Source organism: Indicator indicator, chromosome 2 (genome assembly GCF_027791375.1).
Source record: "Indicator indicator isolate 239-I01 chromosome 2, UM_Iind_1.1, whole genome shotgun sequence".
Taxonomy (NCBI): Eukaryota; Metazoa; Chordata; class Aves; order Piciformes; family Indicatoridae; genus Indicator; species Indicator indicator.
Genome location: NC_072011.1, coordinates 36,724,798 through 36,741,035, shown reverse-complemented (window position 1 = coordinate 36,741,035; position 16,238 = coordinate 36,724,798). Strand labels below are relative to the sequence as shown.

Here is a 16,238-nt window from a genome sequence, read left to right as displayed (position 1 = left end):
GCATACAGTGCCTTCCTGTATGAAGTGCAAGGCTTTCTATGCCTCTGTACCCCCCCAAAATGTCTTCTTTTTGCCTATTTTCTATATTGTTTAGCTAATGCATAGTGAAGTTTTTATAATCATTGTTCTTAAAAGAAAATTTAATTCATAAACAGATTTTCACAGGTAAGCAGCAAGTGCCTCTTTTTAAATCAACATCAAATCAAGAAGAATTCTAACCAAGATGAGAATAAGAGAATCATCTTCCTAGTGCTCTTGCCCAGCAATATTTTCTAAGTGCACAACAAAACAAAAAACAAACAAAAAAAATGTTTGGGAGAGAGATCTAAAACATTCTGAAAATGTGCAGCAAATAAGATGGGTTCCTGTACACAAAAGCAGAAAAAGCAAAGCTTGCATCATCCTACTACTTCAAACTACAAATAAATTACCTTTCAGAGTTTTTCTTCTTACTTAACTAATTCATAGTCTGATACAGATACCACATAACAAAACACTAAAATACTTTCAGCATGCTTGAAGACAAAAGCTGTCATTATTATTCCTTGAGTGGATGATTAAAGGTGACATTTAAAGTGAGAATTTTAATGTTTCAAAGTTTAAAATTAAACAGAATATAAAGCTAACTACCATCACAGCCCAACACTAAGAGGTTTGTGTGGGCTTTATGGGGTTTGTTGGAGGGTTTTGTGTTGTTTGTGTGGGGTTTCTTTGTTTTATTGGGGTTTTTTGGTTTGTGGGGTTTTTTTTGTTTGTTTGTTTGATTTCTGTTTCTTGAGGGCTTTTTTGGAGGATGGGGTGTCTTCTCTATTTCAAAATTATTGAACTCAGAGGGAAATGGTAGGGATCAATCCTTAATCTAACTGGAGTCAAACTAAAGGACCAGCCTGGAAAGTTTTTAATTTTACATTCTCCTTAGTGATTATTTCTGAGACAAAATGAATCATCTAGGAAAATTATTAAAAGGTAAACAAAAAATACATTTTCATTGAAGATTAACTGAAAAGATTGTGAATGCAATACAACTGAACTGATTTTCCTAATGCAAATAATTATTCCATTTTTTTAATGTACATTCTTCATTCAGGTCTTTTTCTCAGATGAAACTTTAGATCAGTTGCTTTTTTTCCTTTTTTTTTTTTCCTCCTTAGATCAAGCCGAAATCCCATACTACCTGCCCAAATCTGATTCAGGTTCACTAGAGCATAAATCCACAAAACTATAAAGTCACATATTTTACAGATAAAATAACTGTAGTTCACTTCTGGTTTTACTAAGTCTTCTTTGGTGCATGACAGTATCTTAATGCTTCTGAATAACATAGCTTTTTGTTGGCTGTAATATCAGTTACTCACGCTGATAAATGTTAAATATTAATTTAGAGATCTATGTTGTAATCTGTTCATAACTTAGTAGAAAGACCAACTTTGAAAAACATTTATGTGCCTAAGGAAACCAATAAAGAACTCAAAGAACGGGTTTACATCACAATCTACAAGTGTTTGAGCACTTTGAAAATATCACCGTTTGCAGCTAAGCGCATCAAAAAGTCGCTTCTCTGCCCACTGGTGTGAATGGATTCTACAGTACTTCTGGGCGCAGCATACCAGGAAACAACAGGCCAAAGCATTTGAACAAAAGAACATACTGAGAAGTACATTAAAATTTCCCCAGAACTGCTAATCTGCAGAGATTAGTGGACCTGTTGAATCCATGAGACCTGATAAAAATTGAAACACCAAGAATTAGTTGGATCTGCAGAAGGCCACCAGCACATACTAGCATCAGTAAGAATGCAACTTAGAATGCATCCGTGAATGTAGTGCCTGCTGTATGTGAACAGACTATAGGACCTTAAGCACACACAATGAACCAAAAGAATTCTGGGTATTTCCAGAATTCCCACCCAGAAGTCATTGGTGCACTAGTGCTCCTTTCCACTTGAGTAAACGTGTGGTCGACTCCTAGCTGCTGCTCCAACCACATATTATGAGCAGGAGTGGGAACTGTGTGAGGAAATAATTGCAAGTACGGTATGAATAGTTATCTACTATTAAAAACAACAGCTGGGTTCTAGTATTAACAACAGCTGAATTAATAAAAGATGTTGTAATTAATACTTGTCGTGATCTGTGTCTCCCCCAGCTCAATCCACTGTCAGAGGAACAAATGCACAGCACTCACTGTTCTGGTGCTCACTGTATGAATGGCTCTGCTTCTACCTAACAGAGCAAGCACCATTAGCATGACCTTGACCTTGAAAGCTTCAATGGGAAGAAAACACATTTAGTTATTTTACTTACTTGGTAGGGATATAAAGTGACACCATTCGTTCTGGACAAAGACCAAGTGCCATCAAGGTACTGATGAGCCTGGATAGCCACAGAGTTGAGAACATTACCATTGCTGGGGCTGGTGGCCATTTGGAAGCTGACCTTGGCTTGGTGTCCAGGAGAGCCATTTTTCTTCTCCATCCCATTGACAATTCCTAGACTGTTAGGTTTTCCACTGTGTTTGTTTGCAACAAGGCTTGTATAATTAGATGTAGCATAAGGAGCAGGCATGTATGCCCAGTCCCTGGGCTGCAAGCTGCCCATGTGCCGAGGACTCACTAACGTGGGGATATTGGAGAGAGGTGGAGGAGAGCCTGGTGAGAAATCATAATGTTCCGAGTTGGCAGTTTGCTCTAAGGTCAGCACCATCTGAATGGCCTCTTGCTTCAACTGGTTCAAGTGTGCAGCACAAACGTCACATCTGTTGTCCTTCTCATTCCAAGCTTTACGAATGGTATTGGGAACTTGGAGCTTGTCATGAATCACAGATAAACCCGGGTCCTAAAAAATAATAAAGAAAAAAGAAAAAATTCAACATTAAAAAAACAAAGAAGGGAAAGGGGGAAAGGAGAGAAATATTTAACCATGGCAATCACAGTAACACACGATATGCACAATCAGCAGTAATGAAAAGCCAATTTAGGAGATAAGCTATAATGCAAACAAGGGCCATTAGATACAGTCAACATATGCCAGTAACAGACCTGAAGGGGGGAAAAAAGAGAGAGAAAAAAAACTAGGTTGTGTTGGAAAGAAAAAATCCTTTTACTGATAAGTGCCAAAAATTATTATTTCACCTCAAGCTTCAATGCATGATGGAGAGAATGAATTAACTTGCTTCACACCACTGCACCTAATTTCTGGCTTGAATGAAATCTATTCTTGGTTACATAGGTGAGATCAACAGGAACTCCACTAAAACCAGTGGCTTGTATCAAGGTTCACAAATTCGTCTACTCATCAATTTCATCTTTTGGTACTCAGAAAATTCAGGAAATACTCTGCAATAAAATATAACTTTTAAAAAGTAACATTTTAAAGCCTGCCTCTAAAGAAAAGAAAAAAATTAAAAAGGAAAAAAAATAAATAAAAAAACACAGAAGTACCATCACTCTCCCAAAATATTTTTCAGAACTCAAAACAGATATTTGATAAAGGTTTAGGACCTTTTCAGCATTTCACTTACTGAGAAAACAAAACCAACCAAAAAAAAAACCCAAACCAAACCAAACCAAAACAAAAAAACCACCTTTTCTGTTCATGAAATTATCTACCACTGCTTTGGGTAACTGCTAATATCATAAAACAAAACAACGATTTTATTTAAAGAATAGAATAAGTATAAGGTCAATAATTTGTAAAGAGTAATTTCCTTTTTCAAAAGCATAGTTTGAGTGCAAACCCATATGATCAGGTTTAAAACCTCTTGCCTTATGTCTTAACTTCATGTGTAGATCTTTGAATGTCAGTGGTGATCTCCACAGACCAATGCCACCCTGATCTGACTACAGACACTGAATGCTGGCTTAAATCACAAAATGGTTCAGTAAGCTGTAGACCCAAACAGCAATCTTAACAGGAGTTTATCACCAGACTTGCCATTTCATGCAGTATTATGCAGTTTTAGAAACTGACAGCAATGATGGGTGTGTTACACGGAGCAAACAACAGTTACATGATGGAAATATTCCATGGAAATTTCACACCACATTGTTGTGGTTTTGCAGATCAGGCAGAGCAGACTTCACCTTCTTCTCCTTAAGTTTTGGAGACCTATTGGTGGATTTTCTTACGACTACTCAAAAAGATTCATAAACAGTAGTACCAGATTTTTTTTTCCCCCCTTCACTCTCCTTTGTGGCTGTATCAGCTTCAGCAGCAAACTGAAATAGGATTGGAAGAGTGTGGGGGAAGAAATCACACAAGTAGACACCACCCTTATTTATGAACCCCAAGACACCCAAGATCTTATCTCTTAATAGTTTTGCTGTTAAGGGAACGACTGGGTAAGGGGGTACAACATAAGGAAGAAGAGAATTTGTTGGTAAAGGGTCATATTCATTATGATCTGTCTTTATTATATACTCAAACATTTTATTTTCACTGTTTAACTACCGTGAACAGCTCCTCAGCATGCTGTGATTAATTGATTCATAAATCATGGTGCCTCTTTATGCACAGCAGCACAAGAGCTGAGAGTTCTAGCCCCAGAAGCCCAAGAGTCATACAAGCTGATGGGAAACAACAGGAGGCTGAGATGTGATCATGCCTCAAGCTGGTCATTTATATTGTATATACAAAGGGGGTCAGAGCACCAAAGTGTGTCGGGAAGGCAGGAACTGGATTCTATACCAACCCTCCCCCCATAACCTTCAGGAAAGGGACTGGTGGAAACCAGAGGGGAAAAAACAGGATGCCAAGAGATGTCAAACCTTATTTTCCAACCCAGACCATAAATAGGTCAACAGATCACATCAGATATAGGCACCCCATCCACAGTGCCATTTACACAGTGAAAGGAATCTCTACTTTTCTCACAATGAGCTAGACAAAGCTACCTACATAGACGAAGTGAATGGAGTCTTCTTTTCCAGGCTGCTCCATGTCAGTTCCAAGAAAATACTTCCTTCAGCTAGCTAGGGCCACAGAGCTAGTTGTTCTTGAAAGTTAACTTTCCTTAGGCAGCTGGGCTTGAACCCAGGTAATTATATATAACATTCAGATCCAGCAGCAGTTCAACATGGAATTTCCTTGATACTACAATAAATATTCCAAGGAAATAAAGCCTTCACTCTAAAGTAAGCAAATGTCAGCATGATATAAATATTCAAGTAGCACACCGACTTTAAACAGTGCTGGACAGCAGTGAATTCAGCTTCACCTCAGTGTTAAAACAAACATCAGATCATTCTCTGATACAACAACCAGAGAGGGAGAGACGAAGGGGAAAAGGAAGACTGTTCCATCTCAGGACCAGAAAAGAGGAAAACAGGCACAACCTAAATAGATACTCCCAAGTGTGGCTCTACTAACCTATCAGACTCTACTAGATAGATAGCTCAACACTGGATCCAAGTTTGCAACATGAAACAGAAAAGCCTACAAGACAGCAAATAAATTTGAAGAAACTCAGGTTCCACAAACATCACTCACACTGTGTTCTCAAAACAAAACTGATAAAGCCTTAAAGAGTTTACTCAGTTATTCTGTATTGGGCAGCTCCACTGTAACTTCACAGAAAAATCAGCTGACAGGCTTGCAAACATTTAGCAGGGAAGAGGCCAAAGCTGGACAGTCATTACACCTTGCTTGAAGAGCAAGGAAATGCAGCTACATAGCATTTTCTTTCACTATTTAATCTGTAAACCATCATCTGCACACATTCCCAAAGAATACTTATTAGTTCAATAAACAATACTCTGCCCCACAGACATACAACAATATCTTATTCCATGTGAAACAGTGATGGGCAAGCCTCACTAAGCAGCAGGAGTTGGAGAGATTATACTCACTAATGAAACTTTTGAGGTCTAAGAAACTCCATACTCTGTCATATGAGAGCAGATTTGCTTGTGAAATTTGAGATTGATATTAGAAGTACCATTTATATTTTGGCAGTCATTTCCAGTACTGACAGAACAAAGTACAGTGACACTGAAAACTGAAGCAGAACTCTAGAAGTCACAAAAGCATTTGGTTTGAGTTCAGGGCAAAGGTTCATGATGGTTTCTCTTATTGCCATAATAATTCACCCATCTTTAGTATAAACAGCATTACTATAAACTCTTGTTCCTATAATAAACAAATGAAGGCATTTAAGAGGTTTGAAAGCTTCAAGAGATCAGTCACAACACAAACCACTGAATAAATGCACATGACAAGCAATGAGAGTGCACTCTGAGCTTTGTTGCAAGGAGCTTTTTACTTACTACCTTTGAGTTTTCAAGCTCAAGTAAACACCAGTTCCAGCTAGGTTTAGCTTTTTATCTTCTCCATTGTAACCAGATAGTAATTAAACCTTCACCTATGGTCTTGAACAAAAAGCTCACATGGAAAGAAGAGGGAATAAGTTTTGCTTTTTTTAGAGATTCATCATAGGTATAGTGATAGAGTGATATTGTGGTGGGAATCTGTTTTAGACCACCCAACTAGGATGAAATTTTTTTACAAGCAGTTGAGAGAGGTCTCACAATCGCTTCTCCTTGTTCTCATGGAAGACTTCAAATTCCCAGATGTCTGCTGGGAATACAATACAGCATGGAGAGAACAGTCCTGGAGGTTCCTGGAATGTGTGGAGCATAACTTCCTGACAATTGGTGAGGGAGCCAACCAGAGAAGGTGCCCTCCTGGACCTGCTTCTTGTGAACAGGGAAGAACTTGTTGGGGAAGTAAAGGCTGGAGAGCATCTAGGGCTCAGCGATCACAAGACGATTGAGTTCTCTATCCTTGGGGAAACAAGGGGAGAGGTTAGTAAAACTGCCACCTTGAACTGCCAGGGGGCAAACTTTGGCCTGTTCAGGTGACTGATTGACAAAGTCCCTTGGGAGTCCACCCTGAAGGATATAGGAGTCCAGGAAGGCTGGACATACTTCAAGAGGGAAGTCTTAAAGGCACAGGAGCAGGCTGTCCCTGTGTGCTGAAAAATGAGTCGGCAGGGAAGGCTTCCAGCCTGTCTGAATAGGGATCTTTGGCTGGACCTCAAGAACAAAAGGAGAGTCTATGGCCTTTGGAAGAGGGGACAGGTCTCTCATTAGGACTATAAAGATGTAGTAAAGCTGTGCAGAGAGAAATTTAGGAGAAAGAGCCAAAGCACAGCTAGAGCTCAACCTAGCTATGGCCGTTAAGGATAACTAAAAATGTTTCTATAAATTCATTAACAACAAAAGGAGGAACATGGAAAATCTTCATCCTTTGTTGGATGCAGAAGGAAATACAGTGACTAAAGACAAGGAGAACGCTGAGGTGCTCGATGCCTACTTTGCCTCAGTCTTTAGCACTGGATCCAGCAGTTCCCTGGACACCCAGCCTCATGAACTAGGAGTCAGGCAGGGGGATCAGAATGAGGTCATCACACTAAATGAGGAAGTGGTCAGTGATCTGCTATGCAACTTAGATGCAGACAAGTCTATGGGGCTGGATGGGCTACACCCAAGGGTGCTGAGGGAGTTGGCAGATGTGCTCACCAAGCCACTTTCCACTATTTACCTGAAGTCCTGGCTAACTGGGGAGGTCCCAATGGACTGCAGAGTAGCAAATGTAACACCCATCCACAAGAAAGGAAAAAAGGAGGATCCAGGAAACTATAGACCTGTCAGTCTGACCTCAGTACCAGGGAAGGTCATGGAACAGATCATCTCAAGCACCATTACACGACATATAGAGAACAGCCAGAGGATCAGGCCCAGTCAGCATGGGTTTATGAAGGGCAGGTCCTGCCTGACCAGCCTGATCTCCTTCTATGGTAAGATGACTGACTATTGGATGAGGGAAAGGCTGTGGATATTGTCTACCTAGACTTTCAAGAATCCTTTGACACTGTTCCCTACAGAATTCTTGTGGACAAAGTACCTGCTCATGGCTTGGATGAGCAGACACTCTGCTGGATAAAGCACTGGCTGGGTGAAAGGGCCCAAAGAGTGGTGGTCAATGGAGTTAAATCCAGATGGTGGCTGGTCACAAGTGGTGTTCCTCAGGGCTCAGTGTTGGGACCACTTCTGTTTGACATCTTTATGGAGGACCCTCATGAAGACAGAGTGTATCATCAGTAAGTTTGCAGACGACACCAAGCTGGGTGGGAGTGTTGATCTTCATGAGGGTAGGGAGGCTCTACAGAGGGACTTGGATAGATTGGATCAATGGGCCAATGTTAATGGGATGAGCTTCAACAAGACCAAATGCCAGGTCCTGCACTTGAGTCACAACAACCCCAAGCAACGCTACAGGCTTGGGGAAGTGTGGCTGGAAAGCTGTCTGGCAGAAAGGGACTTGGGGGGCGTTCTAACCAACAAGCAGCTGAATATGAGCCAGCAGTGTGCCCAGGTGGCCAAGAAAGCCAATGGCATCCTGGCTTGTATCAGAAATGCTGTGTCCAGCAGGAGTAGGGAGGTGATTGTCCCCTCGTACACCACACTGGTGAGGCCACAGCTTGAGTATTGTGTTCGGTTTTGGGCACCTCAATACAAGAGAGATGTGGAGGTGCTGGAGTGAGTGCAGAGGAGGGCAATGAAGCTGGTGAAGGGCCTGGAGAATAAATCTTATGAAGAGCAACTGAAGGAGCTGGGGCTGTTTAGTTTGGAAAAGAGGAGGCTGAGGGGAGACCTCATTGCTCTCTATAACTACCTGAAAGGACATTGTAGAGAGGCTGGTACTGGTCTCTTCTCACAGGTAATTAATGATGGAACAAAAGGGAATGGCCTCAGACTATGACTGGGTAGGTTTAGACTGGACATTGGGAAAAATATTCACAGAAAGAGTGGTCAGGCATTGGACTGTGCTGTCCAGGGAGGTGGTTGAGTCACCAACCCTGGATGTGTTTAAAGGTCATTTGGATGTGGTCCTTGGGCATATGGTTTAGGGGTGAACTTTGTAGAGTTGGGTCATCAACTGGACTTGGTGACCCAAGGGTCTTTTCCAACATGAATGTTTCTATGATTCTGTATGTAGAGGAGTTCTTGCTTTACCCAGCAGAGATGTACCTGGTGAACAGGCACTAGTTAAGAAACACTCGAATGCACAGACATGTACCAGAGTAAATGCAATCCTCACATCATGGAGGAGGAACAGCACTACTGTTTGATCATGTAAAGCAACGCAAAAAGATCCTCTTTTGTCTCCCTTTGTAAATCTGTACCTTGCTGTATAGTTTGCACATTTTAACTCCACCACTACGGAAGCAGGCTGCAAAGAGAATAATCCTTTCCTTACTGCTACCCAGCTTCAAGCCCATCTTCCTCATGAAGCACAGTTTCACACATACATTCACATGGTTTAAGGAAACAAAAGCAGGTAGAACCCAGCTGGTGGATTGAGAGGCAGGCAAGAAACAGTATGATCAATGTTTTATGTTACATGGAACCTAACTGATCATAGATTCACATACAAACACCTGATACACATGCTACTTTTGACAAACAGAGCAAGCAGACAGTAATATAGGAGATACTGTCAAATTTTGTGTACACTTGTGCACAACTGTATTTGATGTGGTCAACTATAGCCTATGCAAGTTATACATTATACACCTGACATTACCCTACCTCAGAGAAAATGTAGCTATACAACGCGTCTCAAGACCTTCCTATCAAATTGTATCCTTCAACACCAATATTATTCATTGCTCTTCAGAGTAAAGCAAAGTAGTCAATAACAACCAAATTGGAGGTTAGATGCTCACAGGACTCAGAGTTCTCTTGTTTCTGCAAGGGTCCAGGCAGCAACAACTGCTGGTGTGCAATCCATCACATAAGGTGAAGAGAGAAGTAGGAAAAAGCAATGATCAAAGTTCTGCCTAGAAAGAAGTGTGTTTTCCAGACTCTTATTCTCCACAGGTGGGAAGTAAAAGAACTAATTAAGAAACATTAGCAGGAGAGAAGCCGGAACCCTGATAAAAAACACGTTTTTCTATGAATGTACAAACATCTCTTCTCTACATATAATCCTGTTAGCCCACGGTTGATCTCTGCTTAGAAGAAAGAAAGAAAAACAAAAAAGAAGCCAAGAACAACAAAACCAGCAAAACAACAAACCATTCCTCTGTTCCCCTTTCTCTCTTGAGAATGTACTTTCCAGCCCAATAAAGAGATTATGCTTGCAAATTTGCATTCCAGGGGCACTTGGGCCATTTTCTAAGCAACTCTGCACCCTAACTTAAACACAGCTCCTATCATCTTTTAGACTACATTTCAGAGATTTGCTGTTTTCTGTATTCCAGAGCCGTATCAGTTGAAAAAGCTCCTCACTGTTACAATGGCACCACTGCTGTTAAAGTATGTTCAAATAAACTGAAGTCAGTGGGAGTTTTTCCTCAAGTAAGGGTAACAAGATAAATACTATGACTATAAATTAGCACCACGAAACTGAGCTGGGAACCACTGGATAAAAATCAGTTAGCTTTACTAAGTAAAGATGGACTCATCTCAATTACTTAAAGGTGATAAGAGTTCCACCATCCCAAGCAATGTTTTGGTAAATAAAATCCAAGGCAAGATGGGCAGTGAGGTGGCCTCCCTTTTTCTGTTTTCTGCCCATACTAACAAATACATTCTCTGAGCAAGACTACACTGCCTTATCCTCTCTGTTACAGACACCTTCTCTCATGCCTAACATGTCTTCGTCACATAACCCATCCATTACCACTTCCAGCTGAGCAAATGAAGTTATTTCTTCTCCTCTGCTAGAAAAGAAGAACACGTTTCCCTTTGTCCTTCCAAAACTCTCTCCTTTCCCAAGCAGGAATGTCTCCCCAACAAGTGCAGTTGCAACATGTTGGGGAGAGAAGAGAGGAGTATGGAACTTTGACAAAGTAGAGACAGAGGTAATGAAGAAAGTATAATGAATAAGAAAGAACCTTTTTACATTAGCCTGTTTGCAGCAAGCCCTTAGCAACTGCAGTAAAAGCCTCTGCAGTGTTATTATATCTCACCTCTAAATACTACCATTTTGTCCCTCCAACCTGAACAACAACCTTCTGCTGCTGACTTGGGCACTTCAAAAAGGCCATGAGAATGCTCCTTCTCCTACAGTCAGTATCTCCAGAACACACTGGGGGGAACAGTTCTTTTCAGGGAGTGGGAGTAAGGAAAACTCAAATCTTAATCCTATCTGATGTATCTCTCACCACACTGCTATTTCCAAGGTGTTCTTTTTGAGCTGGCACATTGTATTGACATTTGGACTTCTATAATTTAACATTTGTCACTATAAACCAGCCACCCTGCAGACAGAAAAATCTGCTGCTTTGGTTTAGGCTGTTTTCTTATCTGAAAGACACAGACAGCCTGAGCAAGGCTCACCTTACCAATGGGCAGCAGCAGGAAGCAGTAAAGAGAAAAGTGAAAAAAAATAGGATTAAAAATGCAGACAGGGGACAGGAGAAGAAGGAAAACAAAAACTGTTTTCTAGTTGCTCCATGGATTGGCTTATGGCTCTGATGATAGACCAGCACTGATACACTTACAGCTGTACACATCTTGCACACAGGTGTTTGTTAACATTTGATACCTAGACACCAGCCAGATTATAAATTGGTTTGGGTAGAAGAGATGAAATAGCAGCAGGAAAATCCAAATATATATTCAGATATACAAGCCTTGTCTGATGAGCTCTGCTATGCAGTTGACTAGAGCTCTGCAGACCAAACTGAATCTTTGGCCACAGCACATAGGGTATGCTGGGGGAAAGCTTCTTCTACCTCTATGTGGTAGACAAACAGCTGTTGTCAAAGGAACACAAAGAACAGGAAAACAACGCTCATAATCACAGAAACTTCATCACTTGTGCATGAAAAACCAGCAGCTCTGTTCTCTCCTCATTGTCTTGTATCTTCCTGCTTGAATGTTGAAGGATCGCATTTGCTTTCTCAGCCACCAGAGCACACTATGAGCTTGTGTTCAACTGATTACTCACCTTGACCTTCTAGTGCTTTTCTGCATGCATCACTGCCATAGACAGCCTTGAGTCATGCGTGAAGCCTGAATGTATTGCAGATGCATTTTTGTTCAAGTTTGCAGTCATCCCACAGACCTCAGCTGCTGCTGCTTTCTCTTCACTCAACTCAGGGCCAGCTATAAATTTGACTTAACTATCGCTAGAATTAGATGCTCTCAAGAGCTTATAAACTGTTAGCTTAATCAGCCAAATGTCTATATTTTCTTCTCACCACAGGGCAAATGTGATGAGATCTTTTTTTCATGAAGTCCTTCAGATTACCATTCTCAAAGACATTGCCCTTTATTGTTTATATCCTGTTGCTCACCCTTTCAAACCCATCTGGGATAAGCATGATGCATGACTGACCTAAGATTACACGGGCCAGACCTGTTTAAATACTGGAATGACATTAGTTTTTTCTTTGATCCTTTCAAACTTAGCCATTATTCCAAGCTTTGATAAACATAAAATCAACAGATCACTTGAACCTCTTTGAGTAAGCAGGCTACAGTAGCAATTACTGTTCTGACATACCTCTACATTTTCAAAGTTCTGCTAACTTTTTTTTTTTTTTTTTTGAAGAGCATTACAGTTCTTTGATCAGCAGCAGCCACAAGCCACTATTGACACTGGAGCCAGTGATGTCTCAAACAGCTGTCGTACCTGAAGAATGGTAACTAAACATGACAAATGTGATGGTCAGGACACTATTTGCAACACCCATATACTTCCTCTTCTGATTTATAAAGGAGTTTGTAGCAAGCTGAAACCTCTTGCAACTGCTTTTCAATTGTTTAGGCAAACAATTATTGGAAAAAATGTGGTTATTTCATCACCTATTCAACAATTTTTATCACACCTACTCAGCTTCAGCACATCTGCAATTGACAGCAGAGAATTAAATATTTTCTGTTCTGTTCAAATCACTTTTGTATCCACCACCACTTTTTTTCTTAAACCATTTTTACACCTTAACTAAGGCTTTTCTCTCCACTCTAAGAATTAGTATCTTCAAACTGCAACAAAATTACTCCTGGGGGTGGGGAGTGGAATCAATAGATGATACAGGTAATTGGTGGCTCATCTTTAAACTGCAGCATTAATTATGTCAGATAAAATGTGAAAATTTTACTGCGATTTAACAAAGCAATTTGAAATTCACACTTGAAGTTGACTTTCATGTCTTTGAACATGAAAACACCAGGCAACCCAAGTCATCTTAATCTTAACAAAGCTGGATGTAAAAATAAAATCCTATCTGCTTTATTAAAACCAGACAGAGTATATCTTTCTGCCATCTAGACAACAGAGAATGAGTTTAGTTCCTTATCACTGAGAAAGTACATCACAAAGACAACAGTCACTTTACAGCAATAAAGTCTTTCCCATGCACATTCACAGTCAGAGGCACATGGAAAATTGAACTGTGTTTCTATTTTGCATTAGATAGATGACACTTAAAAACCTGTCACTTGGAAACAGGAGCAAGTCTCTGCTCCACACTGATTCTCAAAATTTTGCATATGTGGAACATTCCAAGCTGCATACAAACCTGCTTATAACAGTCACATCTCACACTACTATTGACTGAGGGTTTCCACCAGCATTTTACCCCAACTGAACTAAAGAACATGTACCTCAATATCTGCAGAGCTGTTATATGCCTTTGTTTGATGTTATTTCCTTCATGTGAATGCATCCCAGATCAAGCAAGTGGGTAGTGTGAAAGCTGGAGAGTTAGTTAAGGCTGTGGAGAACAGTCCAAGATCACTGTGCAAACTGAAGTTGCAGGGGAAAAAGAGGAGATCCCTACTTGAAGATGATGGTGCTAATTAGGTGGCATCAAGGAGGGGAAAAGGAGAACTCAAAGCAACAATCAGTGAAAGGATTCTATTTTTCCAACTAATTTCTGATACAAATAATTTGGAGGTCTGCTGATAGGATCAGCAAAGATAACTAACCTAGAAGAAAGGTCACAATATCTCTATTAATGTGTTGTATGCCCTCCTGTTTTCTCTAAAAGATTTTATGCTGTGTCTCAAGTGCATAGCAATTTCTTAAGAGCATCCTGTAAACAGCTCAGAGGTTTGACAGCACCTGTCTGAAACATGCAGGCTTGGAGCAGGCTGCTGCTTTTAATAGTAAATGCATACTAGGTGCTGACTGCCACTTTCTCCACAGGCAGCTAATGTCCCCTTGCTGCTTACCATACAGGTTCTCATAGTCTCACTTCAATCTGCTAAATCTGTTATTTACCACCTCCTTCTCACCCCAAGCCATTCACCCACAAAAGGCCTGATCTACTTCCTCCTCAATTCTTCAACCTCCCATCATGTCCAAGATCAAACTACATTTCAGTGACTCAGGCTCTAGGAAAACCCCTTTATTCCTCAGAGAGGGAAAAGCACCACCATCCTGTTCCTTTCCCACCAGCAATAGGATGCCCATGCTTCCTCCCCTGATTTGCATAGCCTTTTGCAGTCAGTCCTCAGGCTCACCAGGTTTATCAGGTGCACAGTTCCCAAACCTAGCGGATCATTTTTGACCCTTCTCCTGTCCATCAGCCATGACACTTCACTCTACACACTAATTTCAGTTTCAGGTTAATCGATACCGTACTTACCACTTTAGATATGCATGACATTATTATTTTTACTAGCAGTTGGGTTTGGTTTTATCAATATTAGGAGCAAAGAAAAGAAAAATCCCAACACAAAACCTACTGAAATTTTACATTTTACATTATCTCAGAGTGGGTTGTCTGCTTGTGAAAGCTCCTCAGCTTTCACGTAATACCAAACAAAAACCAGACAGTTGGTTCCATTAACAAAGTTATATTAAGAGCTAATTACCAAATTGTCTAATTATGGCTTTGCTTAGATTATTTTATGCACATGGAATCACTTGTAATTATTGCCTGTGATCCCTGGAACCCCTGCAGTGAGATGTAACACATCATAGACTTTTCTTTGAAAGTGAAATTTGTGTATATAGATACACTTCTTCCTCTACAATTTTATCACATTATTTATCTGATATGGTTTACATATTTCTCGTGCACAATAATTTAGATACTTTGATACTGTTTCTATGCCTGTACAGAAGTATCACAAACAAAACGCACCACAAAAATGTAAATCTTTGCCTTAGAGGGTGGTTTGTGCACCCAGATTCCATGCAGTCGAAGAAATCTAAGAGTGTTAGAGCATGAAAGAACATTTATTTCACCTAGTATCCAGGGCAGGAAGCCCGAGCACACCTCAGCTTTTCATCTGGGAATAATTTCAGGAACAAAGTTGTTTGCAAGTTTCCACTCCAGTTGCAAGATCAGCTTATGTTTGGTTAGCACAGTATAAATATTTGGGGTATGCAAAAGGGAGGAAGAAGAAAAAAGAAAACAAGATCCTGAAAAAGTGATGAAAGTAACAATAATCTGCCAGCTCTCAGTGGGAACAGAATTACACTGTCACAACTGTCTTACATACAGTATGAGGATAAACTGCCATGCATGGGCATCTTTTCGTGATGCAAAGCTCCATTCTCCAGCCTTGGAGCAGTTGACTGTTCTAACTATGTCAACACAGCTCAAGTGGTAGAATGTGTGTTATGACAAATCCATAAAAGCCTAGTCTATTGCAAAGGTACCTGCTAAATTTCATTGAGCTGTGTGTGACTTTCTACATAAACTAATCTGTGTATTTCAGAATGTTTCAACTACAATTCAGCATACTCTGCATCTGCTGAGGAAAGGGTTACACAGGATTTGATATTTTGTGTAGGTGACAGACTGGGTTTGCAGGGCTGATGAGTGCAGGAGGATGTACGGAAGAAGAGAGGCTGTGGTCAGGATGGAAGCTGTCAGGCTGCTGAATGTGGTTTTACATGAGAAGAAGAGAGCTTCAATGCCACTCACTCTGGCTTTTGCAGATGCCAAAGGACCTGGTTTTGGCTAATCCCTCATAAAGTAATCTAGAAAGCACCTACTATACCACTACTGACTCAAGTCAACACAGCTGCGTGATGCAAGGCTGTTCTGAGGGAAGGTACTGGCCTGGCTCCATAGGCTATGGGTCGCTTGGCTGCCAGGCATCTGGTGATGTGGGCATAGCAGAAACCTTCGTGGATCCAAAGCCAATTTTAGTACATAGAGAGCACAATATGATTCTGTGGGCCTTGGTCAGCCCACTCAGAACACCACTGCTTCTGAATATTTACGGCCAGGAACAAGCAACATGGCCTCACGTTTACCACTGCACT

The 16,238-nt window shown here is 40.6% G+C and overlaps 1 protein-coding gene across 1 annotated transcript in view; it reads right to left on the bottom strand.

Moving 5' to 3' along the window:
* KIF26B (kinesin family member 26B) overlaps positions 1-16,238 on the bottom strand; it is a 290,280-nt gene that overhangs the window by 203,920 nt on the left and 70,122 nt on the right. Inside the window, exon 3 of the mRNA XM_054397640.1 lies at positions 2,304-2,834. Within this exon, the coding sequence (XP_054253615.1) occupies positions 2,304-2,834 (531 nt within the window). The remainder of the gene's footprint in view (positions 1-2,303; positions 2,835-16,238) is intronic.